Source organism: Euleptes europaea, chromosome 1, assembly GCF_029931775.1.
Source record: "Euleptes europaea isolate rEulEur1 chromosome 1, rEulEur1.hap1, whole genome shotgun sequence".
Lineage (NCBI taxonomy): Eukaryota > Metazoa > Chordata > Lepidosauria > Squamata > Sphaerodactylidae > Euleptes > Euleptes europaea.
The window spans coordinates 166,005,371-166,024,775 of NC_079312.1; the positions used below are offsets into that span (position 1 = coordinate 166,005,371).

The 19,405-nt window shown below is 47.6% G+C and overlaps 1 protein-coding gene across 3 annotated transcripts in view; it reads right to left on the reverse strand.

Annotated features, from left to right (window-relative positions):
* Nucleotides 1-3,353: 3,353 nt before the first annotated feature.
* Nucleotides 3,354-19,405, reverse strand: part of ZNF385A (zinc finger protein 385A) — a 165,321-nt gene continuing 149,269 nt past the window's right edge. For all 3 annotated transcript variants that reach the window (XM_056867086.1, XM_056867085.1, XM_056867087.1), the window contains exons 5-8: nucleotides 16,759-17,097; nucleotides 8,285-8,463; nucleotides 6,245-6,340; nucleotides 3,354-3,722 (exon numbers count right to left, since the gene is read on the reverse strand). In XM_056867086.1, coding sequence (XP_056723064.1) covers nucleotides 3,492-3,722; nucleotides 6,245-6,340; nucleotides 8,285-8,463; nucleotides 16,759-17,097 — 845 coding nt within the window. In that variant the 3' untranslated portion in view covers nucleotides 3,354-3,491. The remainder of the gene's footprint in view (nucleotides 3,723-6,244; nucleotides 6,341-8,284; nucleotides 8,464-16,758; nucleotides 17,098-19,405) is intronic.

The following is a 19,405-nucleotide window of genomic DNA, read 5'->3' on the forward strand; positions in this document are numbered from 1 at the left end:
CAATCCAGCAGGAATTTCAACGGCACAGAAGCGCACTTTGATTTTGCATGGCTCATTCATTTCCAAGCGTTTGCGCATGAAAACTTCCCAGTGGATCTTGCCGTGTGGCCCAATCTGTCTTCTAAGTCTTCTGCTTCCAAAGGCACTCGAATTCTTTCCCTTTGCTCTTAACTCATCGATGCTCAGTATTGGACGTAGGCACACCCGTCAATTTCCCCTCCTCTACAGTTTCAGGGTGTGTGCATTTCTGGCCATGAGATGTACATTCAAGTGTGCATGCTTTTCACCTTGTAAAAATGTCTTGAAGGTTAGACAGGCACAACTGGTCAGTGCTATATACTCATTAATCTTGTGATGCGTAAAATGGCCCTAAATAAGAGAAACCTCAGTTTTAGGGTTAGATGTGCTTGCTCCTATTATGAAAATACAGCCTCGTGGTTTTTTTTTTTTTGGGGGGGGGGAGGACACAACTGGAATGACCTGCACCAAAGACTCTAATCCAAGCATAATAGCAATAAATACGTTCCAGGAGTTGAGCTGGATACAGTAAAACCATTCGCAGCACAGCTTAGCAGCTTTGCAAACTGGTTAGTGACTTTGGGATCTCTTTGGCATTTTTACAAATTGGCAGGTGAGAGGCAGAAACAGGGAAAGGGAGATTGCTTTCCCCCAAACAAATGGTGAAAGCAAGCTGGTGCAGGCCAGGATGGAGTATCAGTAAGAACCTGGCAGAAGTGGTCCTTCCTGTCTTCTGCTTCGAGCCTTTTTGAAAGACACAGTACCAGCAAGAAATGTAACTTGCTTTCACCCCTGCTCTAAATGCCCACTCTGGCCAAAGCTCTGGAAAGGTCTACTCCGCTGTGTACAGTGAGGATCTCAGATTATTAGGGTTGCCAGGTCCCTCTTTGCCACCGGCGGGAGGACTTTGGGGTGGAGCCTGAGGAGGGCAGGGTTTGGGGAGGGGCTTCAATGCCATAGAGTCCAATTGTGAAAGCGGCCATTTTCTCCAGGTGAACTGATCCCTATCAGCTGGAGATCAGTTGTAAGAGCACGAGATCTCCAGCTGGTACCTGGAGGTTGGCAACCCTACAGGTTATGGTAGCATACTTCTATCAAGTAACATTCCCGAGCTCAGGATCCTCGAGGATCTGACCTGGAGACCTGGAAGTCAGAAGGCCAGGCTCCTAGTATTCAATCCCAAACCTTGCCAGATGCTGGGGATTGAACCTGGGACCTTTTGCATGCCAAACAGATGCTCGACCACTGAGCCATGGCCCCTCCCTCAGAGCACCCAGTCCTGAGTCCCCTAATAGGCTACACTGCAGCCTTAGATCATGAAGTTCGAGCCCCTGACAAACACAAAGAGAGACTGAACGCAGGCATGAATGAGCCTTATCACTTCTTTTATTATTGTCGGGGAGGGGAGGGGGATAAAAGGTGCTATGTGGGATGAAGCAGAAAGGCATTGGTATCAGCAAGAAAAAGAGAGGGGCTGGGGCCAAAGAGAGAGTCTAGCATGGATAGACGGATGGTGGACGGAGAGACAGACACTCTGGGGTGAGTGGGGACATGGGGGGGCAGAACAGGTGGAGGGAGAGGGACAGGTTGATCTGCGGTCTGAGGTAACATGGGGGGGGGGGCAGACCTGGCATGATTCAAGCCAGACGGGAGCAGGGAGGTGGGTCCCCTTCCCTGCTGCGTGCCAGTATCTCTATTGCTCTGAACTTCAGTCACAGTTTTGTCAGGGACACAGGGCAGGGGGAGAGGACTGCGGCCAGCGTATGGCCATGGCGTGGAAGACCGTTCTCTCCGGGCGATGGGGTTCCGTTCCAGGCCTTGCATTATTCTGCTCAGGGAGAAGGAAAACGGCAGGCTGTGGTGTGCGCGTGTGAGAGAAAGAGTGAGCGAGCGAGCGGGAGAGGAAACCTCGGCCACTCCGTTACTCGACACTCAAATGAACGTACACACACAGGCGCAATCCACCAACGTGAGCCAACTAGGATGCATGCCAGGGAATTTAACAAGCATCTGGAATTTTACGCGCTCCGGGTGGGGTTGGGCCTTTGGCGTGAGAGGCCCCCGGAGAAGAGGAGGCCGTTTAATCTCCAGGAAATGTCCTGGCCTCCCTGTATGTGTCCCTCCCACTCAAGAAAACCGGGGACCCACCTCTAGAGAAGCAGAGAAGGGGAGGAGATGGAAGATCTTGTGCTACCATGGCAATGGCACAAGCTACCCTAAGGAAAGGCTGAGGGAGACTGATGCAAGAAGACCCCTGTGAGATGGCCCTACCCTTCTTCACCAAGGAGCTGGGAGTCTATGCTAAACGACCTACGCTCCTGGCCGGACGAGTAGAAACTCCTGCTCCGGGGCAGGATGAGCCCCATTCCACCTCCACCTCCCAACTACGTTCCCGTGGGACACATTCTTCCAAACTCAGATGAGGGAGCCATCATGGAGCCTCCAGATCTGATTAAAAGAAGTCAACGTTAAAACCCAAACCACAGTCAATTAAAAAAAAAAATTAAAAGCAAACAGCCCAGTTTCCCTTGAGCTTCCCTTTCACGGGGGTGGGTGGGTGGGGTGGGGACAGCAGGTGTGCTTGATCCAGGTACAGAGCTCTGAAGAGGAAAAGGCGCTGTCTACGCTGGGCTCTATTGTTCTGCCTCTTTGTGCAGGAGGGCGGCGGGGGACGGGAATAGGGAGCACAGTTCTCGCTCTGCCAGTCTCTTGTCGAGGTGCAGCAGTAGGGGGGGGGTCCCACAGGAGCCCCGTCGCATGGAAGCGCAGTGAGGGGAGGGCCAGCACGGGGATGGGCAGGAGGGAGAACCGGGGGATATGTACATGGAGGTGCCGGCCGGCATTATTGCAGTAGGGGCTCTTTTTCCGGAGGCCCTGTCTTCTGTCCCGCGCACTCACGCACACGCACAAACGCACACACACACACACATACGCCCCCCTCCACCTCTCAGTGCAAGTGGACAATGGCTTGTATGAGTGAGGGGGGCCAGGGGGCCCCCTCGGCTCTGGGATGAAAGGAGATTGCTTGCTGATCAGTCCCTGAGGTACCAGAACTGCCCCCCCTTTCGATGCTCCGCGGAGTCCTGGGGGAGGCGCTACCACACTCCAACCTTGCGTACCTCGGGAGACGTGACCGATACACACGTGTACACGCACACACACTGAGGAACGCGCCCCGGCCCAGCCTGCGGGGGAACCCAGCGCTTGTGCAGATTCGGCCGGGACCCCAGACGGGGTCGAGGGTGGGGCGGCATGTGTGCGGAGGGGTGGGACCGTCCCTTTTCTCGGAAAAAATAACTCCGTTTCCAGTTTAAAAAGAAAGAAAAAAGAAAACGAAAAGGTAAAATCGCTCCCGTCGGATGAGGCTGGACGCCGTGCGACGTTGCCGGGGCCGGTTGCTAGTTGCCAGGGGGCGGTTCCAGTGGTGCCAGGAGCCCTGGGATTGTGGCAGGCAGGTGGGCGGGCAGGCGGCATCAGTACGGCGAGAAGAGGATGGGTCCGTGTGCAGTTCGGATGGGCCCCGGTGCTGGGCGCAGGAGCGGATGCGTCAGCGGCGGGCCCTGCAGCAGTGCTGGCGTCGGGGCTGGTCGCAGCGTCAGGGGGGTGGAAGCGGCGGCTGCCATGGCTGCTGCCATAGCCAGCGGATTGGGCAGGAGCCCAGCTGCCAGTGACTTGGGAAGCTCCTTGGGGAAGGCCAGGGAGCCCTATGGAGACAAGACCAGAGACAGATGTATAAAAGACGTCAATAGAGGAATGAGACCCACCTTCCCGTTCAGCTGTGGGTTCAAACAAATAGGGCGAACATCATTCATTTTTTTCCCATTCATAAAAGACAAACTGTAGGCTTGTGTGGCTTCAGTTTTCCTTGGGGCAATGCAGGGGAAAGAAAAGTGTGTTTAACCCTTGATCCTCCTCTCTGTTTTGTTATTTGAAACCAGGTTCCCTACTTTATTATCAGCCTTTTACATGGAAAAACAATGGTGTGTTTTCTCCCTTAAAATGGTAATAACAAAGCAGCAAGCCCAGTTTTGAGTGATTACACCAGGCGGAGGCTGAAGGGTTAAAAACCCTCTCCCTTCCTTGCATACCCCCAAGGCAAACTTTGGCCTTTTATGCATGGGTTTTTGGGGTATGCTGGTCTCTCTTGATGCACAGTATTTGCAGTCAGATTCTCAAATCACTCTGCACGGGGGCCTTTCCTCCCCACCCCCGGAAAAATTCCTGGAGTACTTGGGATTACTTGGAATAAATTTCTGCATGTGCCAGTGGAGCATCTGAACCAAGAGTGGAATGGTCACCGATGTCTTTGTTGTTACGCAGCTTGCCACCCCCTTTATTTTGATCACGCATGCGCTCTAGCGATAGACCAAAGGAGGGGAAAAGGCACTTAAACATGAGACCCTCCCCACAAACCCTGCTTTATTATTGGCTATAGTGTTGTTGTTTTTAAATTCATCACCAGCCCTGCAGTGGGGAGGGGGGCGTTGAAGAGGACGTTAAATGGAGACTGGAGAAATAAGCACCCATGGAGGTCGTTTGTGATTATTCCAGCTTTATATCACTGGTCCTGCACTTGCAAAAAAAAAAAGGCTTTCATGCCTATCTTAAAGAGGACGGGTATAAGGGGAAGGTGGCAAATCAACCCAGATTTTCAATCTGGCCGAGGTCTGAAACTGACCAATACACTGTGAAACTGACCAAATAAGCAGCTGCATAGGTCATTTGTCTTTGGGCGAAAATGCATTGTCGCTTTAGTCTCCTTTATTCCCTGTTTCAGCCAGGATCGAATGCATGCGTTTCGCCGAATGTGAGTTTGATCCTGGCTTAATCCTGGCTGAAACAGGGAATAAGGGAGGCTAAAGCGACCATGCGTTTTTGCCCATTATTCCAGTGTTCTCTCACTAGTCCTGCACTCGCAAACAAAAAAAAAACCCTGTTCGATCAGGCTAGGGTCTGAAACTGGCCAACAGTCGCGGTGAAACTGACCAAATAAGCAGCCTCATACTATTCCAGCGTTCTCTCCCTAGACCTGCACTCACCAAAAAAAAAAAAAGATGGCTTCGAGGGGAGGGGTTGGATGAGGGAGAAATACAAGTGGGAGGGAGAAGCGAGAATGGGCATGGGGAGAAAACCCCGAATTGACAAGTATACAGGGGACCAGCTTTCAGTTTGGGATTGAGGCAAACTTTAAACTCGGGCTAAAACAGCCCGAGAGCGAGGCAACTTCTAAAGGTCGGAGATAATATGCATAATGAAAACAAAGCCCTGAAGTAGTCAGGAGGTGAAGGTGACAGAAACAGCCCGTGCATAAAAGGCCAGAGATGGCAGGAGAAAGACAATCTTCATCTTGTCTGTTTGAGCCCTATGAAGCACTATTGAGTGTGTGTGTGTGTGTGTGTGTGTGTTGTGCCGTCAAGTCGCTTCCGACTCATGGCGACCCTATGAATCAAAGTCCTCCAAAATGTCCTATCTTTGACAGCCTTGCTCAGATCTTGCAAATTGAGGGCTGTGGCTTCCATTATAGAGTCAATTCATCTCTTGTTGGGTCTTCCTCTTTTCCTGCTGCCCTCAACTTTTCCTAGCATGACGGTCTTTTCCAGTGACTCTTGTCTTCTCATAATGTCATTTTAGCTTCTAGGGTCAGTTCAGGCTTGATTTTCTCTAGAACCCACTGATTTGTTTTTTTTGGCTGTCCACGTTATCCGTAACACTCTCCTCCAACACCACATTTCAAAGGAATCTACTTTATTCCTATCTGCTTTCTTCAATGTCCAGCTTTCACACCCATACACAGTAATAGGGAATACGATGACATGAATTAACTTAATCTTGGTTGCCAGTGATAACATCCTTACACTTCAGAAGCTCTATTACTGGCCACAAACCAGGGCTGACTTGAAATTCTGAAAGAAAGTTCCACTTACGATGAAACTACACAAAAATTGTGAAGCTGAAATTAGTTCTGAGATTCTGAAGTGGAAAAATTTGACTCCTGACAATTCTACATCGAATTCAGCTTTGTCATCTAATCAAGGAGATAACTGATAGGAACATAAGAAAGGCCCTGCTGGGTCAGACCAAGGTCCATCAAGTCCAGCAGTCTGCTCACACAGTGGCCAACCAGGTGCCAACCAGGTGATATCGAACACTGCTGCGAGTCAGCTATCAAACATGCCCCTACAGGGCAATGCCCCCACGGTTGGTCCCCACCTAGGCTCCTACTCACCGGCAGCTCTGCCATGCCTCGCTGCTTCTTGTGCCGACTCAACAAAGGGTTGGGCTTCCCAGCTACGCCATCCCGGTGCCGCCGGCTGGAAATGTGCTGCAAAACACAGAGGGAAAACCAGATGTCTCTCTTAAAAAGAACAGAACTTTGGTTACTCACCGAGAGGGTTCCTTCCGCTAGGAGGTAAAGGAGGGCATCTTGCAGCTTGGGTTATTCCCACCCAAGAGATTCACTTACCTTCCTTCTGTCCTCAACCTAGACATGAAAAAGAAAAGACTTGGCATACCTTAGACCTAAGGAGAGAACTTAGAATATATACCAGGAGAACTGGGCCATAAGGAAGACGGGCTTGCTATTCATTTCCCCCAACAGAACCAAATAAGGGCCAAAGAGTACCTGCCTGTAAAGTGTAAGAAAGTCACACTGTTTCTGTAAGTTCAACTTAACTACATGAATGTAACAAAGTAAATAAAATTGAGTGCTTTTTTTTTTTTTTTACAGTTCTCTGAGGAACAGACTTATTTCATCATAAACCTGCTGACGTTAACTGATACAGCAACCTCAGTCTCAGAACAAAACGTCCCTGCTTATTCTGCCTGGGATCCCGTGGAGTCAGGAAGACTATCACACAGGTTTCATCGTATATTCAAGAGCATATTGATTTTTAACCACAGACCCAGATCAGAGAATTACATTTTCTCTTCATCAACTGTTACTGTTATATGTATGTTTTGTCAAGAAATGCAAGTCATGGCATATCAGAAACCGAAAGCTCAGGAGCACATTGCATCCTGGGAGACTGCCTTGAGCTGGTTAGAACAGGTGTTAACGATGGCTGATGAAATAAGGTGAAATAGGAGCAATGACTCAGCAATGACTCAGCTGCAAGCTGATTGGTTCCTGAAGCCTGTGAAATGTATAAATGTCTGTTACCCTGTGACTGGGTGTGGGGAGATTTTGGTGGAAGTCGAGAGTGTTGGAGATTGCTGTAAATAATCTGTGCACTGTAAATAAACAAACACTGACCTTTTTGTAGCTTGGCGTTTCTGGATTGTATCCTGAGGACTCTAATCTAATCCGCTAGCTCCTCGCGAGATGTTCAGCCCTTCCTGTCTTAATCTAGCTCTGGAAGTAATTGAACTGAACTACAGGGTTTTTCCCCCCGCACTGAGGCAGGAAGTAGAAAAAAGAAATATCACCTCCCTGAGCAGTGGGGAAGAATAACCCAAGCTGCAAGATGCCCTCCTCCTCAGAGCGAGAGCCGAGGAATCCAGCCTCGGTGATGTGATTCCCTCAAAACTCCCTCCACTGGCCCCAGTGCAGCCACTAGGGATGAAACCTGAGGTCCCCGCATGTTTATTAGCATAACATTTGGATATAGCAACATTTTGAAAAGGAAAAGTGTGCTGTTGAGTTACAACTGACTCGTGGCCACCCTATGAGGTTCCACCTCATGGGGTTTTCAAGGCAAGAGCAGAGGTGGTCCGCCATTGTCTTCTTCTGCATAGTAGACCCGGTCTTCCTTGGTGGTTGCCCATCCAAGTAATGACCTTGCTTAGCTTCCAAGGTCTGATAGGATCAAGCTTGTCTGGGCTATTACGGCAGCTTCCAGCTTTTGGACTTGGATATTTTATCTTTTGTGGTGCTGACATAGGGTAAAGGATGGAAGTAAATGCATACACACGGAGAAGCAAAAAAAATCACGATGGGACGCTTGGCGAGAACACACAAAACCACATGGAGCTCCACCCGTCAGAGACAGGGACAGCTCAAGGCATTTCATAACTCCAAGCACCCTCCTCCTGTGCTGCCTAAGCTGGGCTCAAGATGAGTTCTGGAAGCAGGGCCTCCACAACCCACCATGGAGGCAGGAAGTGGCAGCTCAGGTACAAGAGTGACACGCTTCTTCCTAGTCCACCCCTGCTGGCTTGGCAAAAAGCCAGCCCTGGCAACTCTGTACCCAAACAAATCTACATCCTAGTAGTAGGTGGGGAGTCCGCGAGGAAGACTGAGATACCACGTCGCAAATGGCCCCTGTACCTGTTTGAGCTGAATCTCCGAGTTGACTTTGACATTGCAGATTTCACAGTGGAAGGTTCTCTCCTGAGCGCTGGGGTCCTGGCTGCCTGGCTCCCCTCCAGCCGTGGGGCTGAGGCGTGGATATGCCTTGATAGGCCCCAACCCGCTGCGCGCTTCCAGGATAGTCTTGTGCTTTGTACCTAAGCAAAGAACAAGATGCAGCTCTGTAAGTCCTACTGCCTAAAGTGCCCTCTGAGGGAGAAAAAGTCTATGAATCCTGCCCCTTTCTTACAGCACTCTCTGCTGGACATTTCCTTCACACTGAGTGTTGCATGTAAAACTGATGTTTATTATATTCCAAAAATCCATAATACAATAATTTAAACTATAACTATCATGATAAGAATTCTAGTTGTGTTGTTATAAGAATCCAACCTATAATTTGTTCTGTGTCCCTTAGTTTGAGCCAGTGTGGTGTAGTGGTTAAGAGTGGTAGACTCTAATCCGGTGAACCGGGTTGGTTTCCCCACTCCTACACATGAAGCCATGGGGCTAGTCACAGATCTCTTTGAGCTCTCTCAGCCTCCCCTACCTCACAAGGTATCTGTTGTGGGGAGAGGAAGGAGGTTGTAAGCCGGTTTTATTCTCCTTAAAAGGTAGATAAAATTGGCATATAAAAACCAACTCTTCTTCTTTGCTGAAGTAATTTCATTGGGGGGGGGCAGAGTCTTTTCTGTGGTGGCACCTACTCTGTAGATCTGATTCCCCAGTGAAATGCATCAGTCCTTGTCCCTTAGCTCCTTCTGTTGATGAGGGGAGAAGCTGCGGCTCAGGGACAGAGCCTCTGATTGGCATGCAGAAGGTCCCAGGTTCAATTCCCAGCATCTCTGGTTAAAAAGTACCAGGCAACAGGTGATGTGAAAGACCTCTCTCTGCCTGAGACAACTGGAGCGCTGCTGCCAGCCTGAGTGGACAATACTGACCTTGGTTCTTGTAGGTTATCCGGGTTGTGTAACCGTGGTCTTGGTATTTTCTTATATAATACTGACCTTGATGGTCTGATTCAGTATAAGAAAAAGAGTTGGTTTTTATACGCCAACTTTCTCTACCACTTAAGGGAGAATCAAACCGGCGTACAATCACCTTCCCTTCCCCTCCCCACAACAGACACCCTGTGAGGTAGGTGGGGCTGAGAGAGCTCCAAGAGAGCTGTGACTGGCCCAAGGTCACCCAGCTGGCTTCATGTGGAGGAGTGGGGAAGGCAGCTTCCTACCTATGCATAAAGGTTCTTGCCATGAGCAGGGAGCTTTTTAGTCACTGTGGCATGAAAGGGCATGTATTTTTTTTAACTATTGTGCTGTCTGTTTTTCTACTATCCTCATTTAAACTCAGGACACCATAGAATCTCAATTTTTAAATGACTCTCCCCCTCAACAGAGACATGTGGTGAGAAAATAAAACACTTCAGGTGCCCACTTGACCTACAGCAATAACACAATCCTTCCTTGAAGTATGGGATTGATTTTCGCCTTGCTTTTTATGGACATGTTTTAAGGTCACTGTAAGATAGCCAGATGTCAATTTCACGTCAGTTGCACTCCTGCTTCCAAGGGAAAACCCTGGAAAGCCCACAAAGGGAAAGTAATCAAGGGTGTGAAACTGATATGACACAGAACCTGCTCCACATTCTGAGCAGTCTTTTGGGTGAAAATGCAGAATGCTGTAGCCCCTGATGTGCTTTGGTGAAATCGGTAACACATGCCAGAAGCCCAGGAGTTTCAGTGGGAATCTAGAGAATCAAAGCAGAATAGCCAACTGGGTGGCCTGCAGATATGCAGAAAAATGATTTAGTAAATGTGAACTAAAACCCAGCTGGCTTGTAATCAGGAGTTTTGAGTTGGGATCGGATCTATGGGTAGAAGAGTTGGTTTTTATATGCCGACTTTCTCTACCACTTAAGGGAGACTCAAACCGGCTTACAATCACCTTCCCTTCCCCTCCCCACAACAGACACCCTGAGAGGTGGGTGGGGCTGAGAGAGCTCTAACAGAGCTGTAACTTACCCAAGGTCACCCGGCTAGCTTCATGTGGAGTGGGGAAACAAATCCAGTTCACCAGATTAGCCTCCGCCGCTCATGTGGAGATGTGGGGGATCAAACCCGGGTTCTCCAGATCAGACTCCACCGCTCCAAACCACTGGTCTTAACCGCTACACCACACTGGGTAGACTTAAGGGCCTTTAGAAGTCAGTGCAATGCATACAGACAGACATATATACACCTTCTCCAAAGCCAGACATACATACATACTTACATACATACACCCTCTCCAAAGCCTAAATTCAAGAAATACACACACACACATATATGTATGTATGTATTTAAAATGCTGACATGCTCAAATCTTTATAATCATTATGAGCAGAAACAGTTTTTTCCTGAATCATTGGGAACTTTCCACACCATTGTAGGTAAAAGATCTAGAGAATTACTTGAAAAACAAAAAGGCTGAAAATTCAGGGAAGATCCTGGAATATTCTTGTAGGGATCAGGCAGACCCCACCATAGGTAAAATTGTCTCAGGATCAACAGGATTCACTGACAGAGAAGCCAATGGACATGAAGGAAGAACGGAGAAGAAGAAAAAGGAGGCCTTAAGGGTAACTGTATGCTACGAACAAGGCAAGATGAAAGGGTCAGACGAAAGGACGTAGGAGCCCTAGGAGAATAATGCACTGGGCACACAAGAAGGACTGTGCATATCTCATGCTTTAAAAAAAATCTAAATCAAAACTCCCAACAAAAGTAGCCCAAATTAATGTCCCAAGAAAAGCCAAACTGTTCCATTTGTGCAAATGATGCAACAAACTAATTTCATACATACTGGCTCATTTCCCATAATTTCTGCAGCTAGTCATGGAGATGGGACGTGGCCCAGTGGAAAAGCACCAGCTCTCCCTGCCAAAGGTCCCAGATTCAATTCCTGGCATCTGCTATTAAAAGGATCGCAAGTAGCAAATTCTGGGAAAGATCTTTCTCTACCTGAGAGTGTGGAGACTGCTGCCGGTCTTGGCAAACTGAGCGGGGCTACATGAACCAAAGGTCTAAAGGTGTAAGGCGGCTTCAGGTATTCAGTTGTACAGGGAAAGGGCCACACAAGGCACCAAAAGTGTTGGTTGCTACAAATTCTGATCTGCCCAGCTTCTGAGATCATACCAGGCACCGCCCAAATACTTCCTATGTATGCTTTCCCATCCCACCCTTCCTCTAAGGAGGTCATGGTAGTTTACACGGCTCTGTCTCACCCACTTTATACCCACAGCAGCCCTCTGAGGTAGATCAGACTCCAAGAATGTAACTGGTTTAAAGCCACCCAGGGAGCTTCATGGCAGAGATAGCATTTGAAGCCATGTCTCCATCCAAAACTGTAACCACTGAAGTACCCGAAGTTCTTTTCCAAGAGCTGGTCTCGCTGACAGCAGGTGCTCGACAGCCGCACCAAGAGCTCTTGCTATAGTTCCCAGGGCTACCAGGCCAAAGATAAAGAGCATTCTGGGAAAACCTGAGATGGGAATGAGCTTGTGGATATACAGAACATTTGCAGAGAAATGGTCGGGGGGTGGGGAGGCAGATGGGATTAGAATTAGAATTGCCACTTTTCTTTCTGTTTGGGATCCTGGGCTGCATGAGGCAGCAAGTTCAACAGGTAAAGTGCCCTTTACTGTGCTTTCTGCTCAAGAAAGCTGCTCCTGTTGAATTTCTGCCTGTTAAGAAGCTGGTATGAGTGAAACGGAAACCACTATATGATAAATATTCATGTGTTTCAAGGTTGTTGTTTTTTTTGCTTTTCAGCGGGTATAGAGGTAGAATCTTAAATTAGTATTTAGTATTTGAAGTTTGTAGTTTTAGACTATTGATATAAAAAAGGGTATGTACTAATAGCAGTGTAAGAGTTACTATTCGACTATTAACAACCAATTAAGTGCTCCCAATTTCTTCGCTTTTTTATTCATAACTCAGAAGAACCATAAATTAATAATTAATACAAGATTTTAATAGTGTAAGTTTACAGTTGATGATGGATTTATGTATCTATCATTACATTGAAGCATGGACACTGACATATTTTTTTTACTTGCTGTTTCCCCCTTCTTTTCCCTTTCTTTTTTTCTGTATCCCAATATATAAAAATAAAAATTATATATATAAAAAAAGAAGAAGAAGCTGGTATAAGCGTTCGAAGCAGGCTGTTTTAGCTGGCAGAGAATGTGCCGGCAGCAAGGCCAAGCAGAATACGTAACAGCCACAATGGACAGGGTCTGAGATAAAGGGGCAGATTAATCACCCCCCACACACACACACCCTTGCTTTTTGAATCCGGATTAGTCTTGCAGCACAACCAAGAGGCTGCCCAGATTCCCACATCCCTCGGCTACTTCAAGGATCTTCACACGCCTCGCTCTCCCTTGTGTTCACAACGCTGCTCACAATACAGTTCAGGAAAACAACAGCTTCATTTGCAGATACTTTCAGTAATATATCCACACATCACACTTCAGTGATGTTCAGCTGCTCTAAGGGATTTTGCACAAAGCCACCCAGCCTATGAGAATGAGCTTTTCATGAAGGATTAGCGGCTCTAGGGACTGCTGGAAAGTGACTGCTGGAAAGGGGCCTTAATAGTGGCTGCAAAAGAGCAAGGGAAATCGATTGCGCCGGAGAGGAAAGGGCAAATCTCTCAGCACCTCTGAAGGTAAAAAATATGGGCTTAAGGAGGAGATCAGAACAGAGACCACATGAATGACACAGACCTTAGTTAATGTGCAGGGAAGATACATGCCTGACCATGAAAGTACTCCCCCACACCACATCCAGAGGTGCTCCACTATCTTTTAGGACAATGGCCATGGTTAGAGGAAGATGGTGCCAGACTACATGGGTTGAAGATGATCAAAAACCAGCACACACAAAATGAATGCAATATAAATATAATAAAAAGTGCAAAGTGAAACAGTGAAACACAAAGTGAAACAGTGCTTAACATACAATTGACATAACATGAACAACATATAAGAACACACAACAGGACATGAGTACAATATCCAAGGTAAGTCAAGATAATAATGTTCTTATGGTATAATAACAATAAACTTCTTTTTTTCTTTTTTTCAGAACAGGGAAAAATTGCACAGTCCCAACAATGGATGGCTGGGAGAAATGATCCACAGCATGCACAACCGGAAACAGCAGGGACGCGTTGTCTAGATCATAAGCCACGTTTCGCAGAAAGCTTCATCAGCTGTTATTTCTCATGATAAATCATGTCAAACATAACCCCAATAGGGAAAATTAGCCAACAGTCCAGTCACCTCTTCAATAGGAATAGTATGAAAAGGACCAAGTCATTGCTTCACTATATTGTGAAAAAATACTGTGCAATTTTTCCCTGTTCTGAAAAAAAGAAAAAAAGAAATTTATTGTTATTATACCATAAGAACGTTATCATCTTGACTTACCTTGGATATTGTACTCATGTCCTGTTGTGTGTTCTTATATGTTGTTCATGTTATGTCAATTGTATATTAAGCACTGTTTCACTTTGAGTTTCACTGTTTCACTTTGCACTTTTTATTATATTTATATTGCATTCATTTTGTGTGTGCTGGTTTTTGATCTCCATCATTAACTCACAGCACCGAGCCTATTTTCTTCTAGACTACATGGGTTGGCACAGATTGGTGGCGTATTACATGGTTGGCATGGTTGCACCTATGTTTGCCACATGGTGCTTCGCCCAGCTTGGGGGAGCAAAAGAAGTTAGCTTGTGAAAGATCAAGCCCCCCCCTCTCCTCAGGACAGGGACAAAGTAACACAAACTTTCCTTGCTCTTTGCATTGAACCCAAAAGTCACACACACACACACACACAGATTTTTCTCACTTTCATACACACTGATTAATGCACTTTCAATCCACTTCTTCTTGTTCTTAGTAGTAGCAGTAGTAGTTGTAACAACAACAACAATAATGACTTTCCGTCTAGACATTAGGAAGAATTTTCTAACAGTTAGAGCGGTTCCTCAGTGGAACAGGCTTCCTCGGGAGGTGGTAAGCTCTCCTTCCCTGGAGGTTTTTAAGCAGAGGCTAGATGGCCATCTGTCAGCAATGCTGATTCTACGACCTTACGCAGATCACGAGAGGGAGGGCGTCTTGGCTATCTTCTGGGCATGGAGTAGGGATCACTGTGTGTGTGTGAGTGGGAAGTAGCTGTGAATTTCCTGCGTTGTGCAGCGGGTTGGACTAGATGACCCTGGTGGTACCTTCTAACTATGATTCTATGATAATAATATTTATAGGCTGCCCTTTCCTGTGTGGCTCAAAACCTCCTAAAACAGGTTAAAATAATCTATAAAATACATAATATTTACCAACAGTAAATGAAATGTACTTTAGGGATTGTTTGCAAAGTGGATTTAGCCATTTTACACAGTAAAATTCACTTGCAAAGTGGATTGAGACTTCCTTATTCAGTGTGCGTTAAAACATTTTTGTAAGGAGATCTAGGTTTCTTGTCTGTATGCCAAGAGACCGCACGGTGTAGTGGTTAGACAGTCAGACTAGGATCTGGGAGACACGGGTTCAAATCCCCACTCTGCCATGGAAGCTTGCTGAGTGGCTTTGGGCCAGTCACAAACACTTACGGCATAACCTACCTCACAGGGCTGTGGTGAGGATAAAATGGAGGAGGGGGAGAATTTTGTAATCCACTTTACATTCCCACTGGGGAGAAAAGTGGGGTATAAATGCATTAACTGAGTCCCAAGATGAGTAAGATCTGAAGGAGTCACTGGAGGAACAATTTTGAAGCCCTTTAATTAGGAGCTCCATGCTTGGATCTCAGGCATGAAATAAGATTGTGCGTACGCTGTACAGGAATTGGAGGGGAGGAAGAGCGCAGAATGTGATACTAGATGTAGAATTCAGCTTTTTGAGAATTCATTTTCCATTTTTTTTTAAAGCATGTTTCTAGCTCTTATGCCTGTGAACATATGGTTGAAATCTTAAAAGCCCGATAAGATTTCTAGCAGTTAAGGAACAGGCTTCAGTGCCTTCGATAGCCACCCCCCCTTCAGTTAGTAAAACTAGAAATATGCAAAGTGCATGTATGAGATTGTGCTCCAATTTTCATAGGTGCACATGAGCATTGCCACTTTCCTTGGTGTAAAATTTGGATTGCCCTTCTTCTGATCCCCTCCCTGTGCAAGCGCCGGGTCATTCCTGACCCATGGGGTGACGTCACATCCCAAAGTTGACTAGGCAGACTTTGTTTGCGGGGTGGTTTGCCAGTGCCTTCTCGTCATCTTCCCTTTACCCCCAGCAAGCTGGGTACTCATTTTACCGACCTCAGAAGGATGGAAGGCTGAGTTAACCTTGAGCCGGCTACCTGAAACCGACTCCCATCGGGATCAAACTCAGGTCGTGAGCAGAGCTTTTGATTGCAGTACTGCAGCTTACCACTCTGCGCCATGGGGCACCTTTTCTGATAGGCTGCATCAAATAACTAATCAAAGCTAATGATTGCTCCCAACTGCACTTCACCATTTAGCCACTTATGACATTAGTTTCACTACGTCTTCATGGAGGAGGGGCCCTGGTTCAGTGGCAGAGCATCTGCTTGGCATGCAGAAGGTCCCAGGTTCAATCCCCGGCATCTCCAGTTAAAGGGACTAGGTGATGTGAAAGACCCGTGCCTGAGACCCTGGAGAACTGCTGCTGGTCTGAGTAGATAATACTAACTTGGATGGACCAAGGGTCTGACTCAGTATAAGGCAGCTTCATGGGTTCATGTGTCTTATCCTTTGTAAAGCACCTCAGGAGGGGCACTTTGCTGCAGAGAAGCAATGGAGGGAAGATAAGGAAAGCGTGCTTGATCCTTCCCCTGTCTGCCAATTTTCACCTGGGTAGAACAGTCTGCCAATTTTCACCTGGGTAGAACAGCCGGGGTGAGTGGGTGAGGTGGCATGGTATAGCCCGATCTCGTCAGATCTGGGATGATAAGCAGGGTTGGTACTTGGAAGGTAGACATGCAAGGAATGCTCTGAAGAAGGCAATGACAACCCACCTCTGCTTCTCACTTGCCTTGAAAGCCCCTTGCTGGGGTCGCCGTAAGTTGTCTGCAACTTGACAGCACTTTACAGATGCAGAACAGGGGGAGAGAGTTTCAGGTGAAGTCTGGCAGGCAGGGAGAAGGATTAAGCAGAGCCTTCTCCTCCACCCCATGCAGGTTTTCTACTACGAAATACTCCCTCCCAGGTGTGTTTAGCATACAAGAAGGGGCTGTCCAACTAAGCTAATGTGTCATTTGGCTACCACTACATACCTAGAGGAGGCTCCAAGACCACGGTTACACAGCCCGGATAACCTACAAGAACCTAGAGGAGGCTATCCGTTACCCTTCAGTCCCAACCATTCCCTTACCTTCTGGGAATGAACATACCTTTGTTGTGGGCCTCGAGCTGAGAGAGCGAGTTGACAGCCACCTTGCAAAGTGAGCAGTACAACAGCTTCTTGGCCTTCTCTTCGTCAGGCTTGGCGCTGCCGTTGCTGCTGGGCACCGCCCCTGGAGTGGCTGGCGCCGCAACCGTCGTCACGATCTCCCCTGCTTTGGTCCCCCAGGCCGGCCCACCCTTGGAGCTCTGGCCGGGCTCGGGGCAGGGGGCTGTGTGGGGTGCTGCCGCCACCGCCGGTGATGCAAGGGAGGGCTGTTTGTCTGGAGAGCTGGGTGCCGGCACAGGGGTCACCGTCACTGAACCCCCGATGCCGTTGAGTTGCTCGGCTGTATGGAAAAAAGAGACAGGAGGCATCAGGGTTGGAACCGAGGAGCAGAAGCCGGTGAGGGACCTGAGGATAAAGTCCTGGATAAAATGAAAAGTGGGGCAATTTGTTTCAACTGAGACATGCCAGGCTGAGGCCCAGCCTTTGAGTCAGTGCAGCAATAACCACATGCCTCTGAGTACAGATGTGGTACCTTTCCTTCACCTCAGGGGTGGGGGGAGATGAATGTTCCCCAAAGCCTACTTTGCTGAGATAATAAGAAAGGAACGCACAAACACATGAAGCTATCTTATATTGAACCAGACCCTCGGTCCATCCAAGTCAGTATTGTCTACACAGCTGGCTTCGTGTGCAGGAGTGGGGAAACAAATCCAGTTCACCAGATTAGCCTCCGTTACTCATGTGGAGGAGTGGGGAATCAAACCCAGTTCTCCAGATCAGAGTCCACCGCTCCAAAGCACCGCTCTTAACCACTACACCACACTGGCTACACCTTAATGAATTAATAAAATGCTTTCACTATATTAAAAAGACACTGGTGTTGAGAGGTGGGTCCTATGCAGTTGCATCTGATGATAACTGAGCATTGCTCGATTCATTAGTTAAAAGGCAGATGATTGGTTAACTCAGCATGGTTTAAGCATTTGACAGGACTGCTTGGATTCCTTACTGGCTGCCTAGCCTGACTTTCAGTTCTTCAGTGTCTTCTTTGATTTTTTTCCATGCCTGGCAAAAACAATTAATGCTGAATCCGAGGAGCAGAATGCATTATGCCGAGGTGACGCCTGTGCGCATTGTATACATATGGGTCCTCAGTTTTAGAATCAGGTTCCCCTGAGCATGGAATCTGCATCTTGTTTTTTAATTTTAGAGAGCTGCGTCACTTGCCCTTATCCCGATTTCATAAAGAAAAGGTCTCGGTAATCCTGCCCCACGGACAAGGCTTAATTTAAGTCAGGGCTCAGCTCCGTAACCTATTTTGAATGCCAGAGCTCAGCTCTGAAACGTGGGGAATGAGATACTGATGCATGAAGTAGTGGGCATCTCTTGCTTGGGAGCATCAATTCCTCCAGCTTCAGCCATCACATTTCCCTCCTTGTGTGTGGGGATAGAGCAGAATACAGAATTAAATGATCCTCAGCACAACCTTTTTGATAGTCAAACAGGACTATGTGGCTCAGTGGTAGAGCATCTGCTAGGCATGCAGAAGGTCCCAGGTTCAATCCCTGGCATCTCCAGTTAAAGGGGACAGGTAAGTAGGTGATGTGAAGGATCTCTGTCTGAGACCCTGGAGACCCATTGCCGGTCTGAGTAAACAATACTGACTTTGATGGACCGAAGGTCTGACTCAGTATAAGGCAGCTTCATGTGTGTTCATGTGTGACCCCTCCTCCCTTTCACCAGTGGAAAACCTGGGGCGATCCAACCATACTTTTCACAGCAGCCCAAAGCCACTTACAGAAACAGTGCTAACCGAGCACTAAATCACACAGTAAAAGCCTACACAAATAGTACGAATAAACAAAACACCCCAACCCCTGTTTCCTACCATCAAATACATGACAACTCCTATCAAAAAGTCTTTTGGTAAGACAGCTTTCCATTGCCCCCAAACACAGCCAATATAGGAGGCCCTTCCAAAGGATTGGTGCTATAGCCAAGAAGGAAAGCCCCCAAGCTGTGGCTGATCTAACAACTAAGATACAGTACAGCCTAAAGACAGCCCTGGGAAGCACAAGTCCATAGCAGGAGCATTCACTGAGTTAGCATTCATAGGTAGAAGGAAAGGCCGTCTTTACTATCTTGAGTCACCAGAACCATAGTAGCCTAAACCTATAAAGATGTTCGTCTTTAGAAGAAGAGTTGGTTTTTATATGCTGACTTTCTCTACCACTTAAGGAGGACTCAAACCTGCTTACGATCACCTCCCCTCCCCCTCCCCACAACCTGTGAGGTAGGTGGGGCCAAGAGAGTGTGACTAGCCCAAGGTCACCCAGCTGGCTTCATGCGTAGGAGTGGGGAAACAAATCCAGTTCACCAGATTAGACTCCTCAGCAAACGTGGAGGAGTGGGGAATCAAACTTGGTTCTCCACATCAGAGTCCACCGCTCCAAATCACCGCTCTTAATCACTACACCACGCTGGCTCTCAGCACTGGCTTCCTGATTAAAGCCTATTATAATCTTTCTGCAGGCATCGATCCACTTAGGTCTTCAGTCCTGAGTAGGTCTGTTCAGAATCCCATTCAATGGGGCTCTGCTTGAAGGAAAGGGGGGTTCTGAGGATGGGAGCCCTGCAAAGCTCCAGAG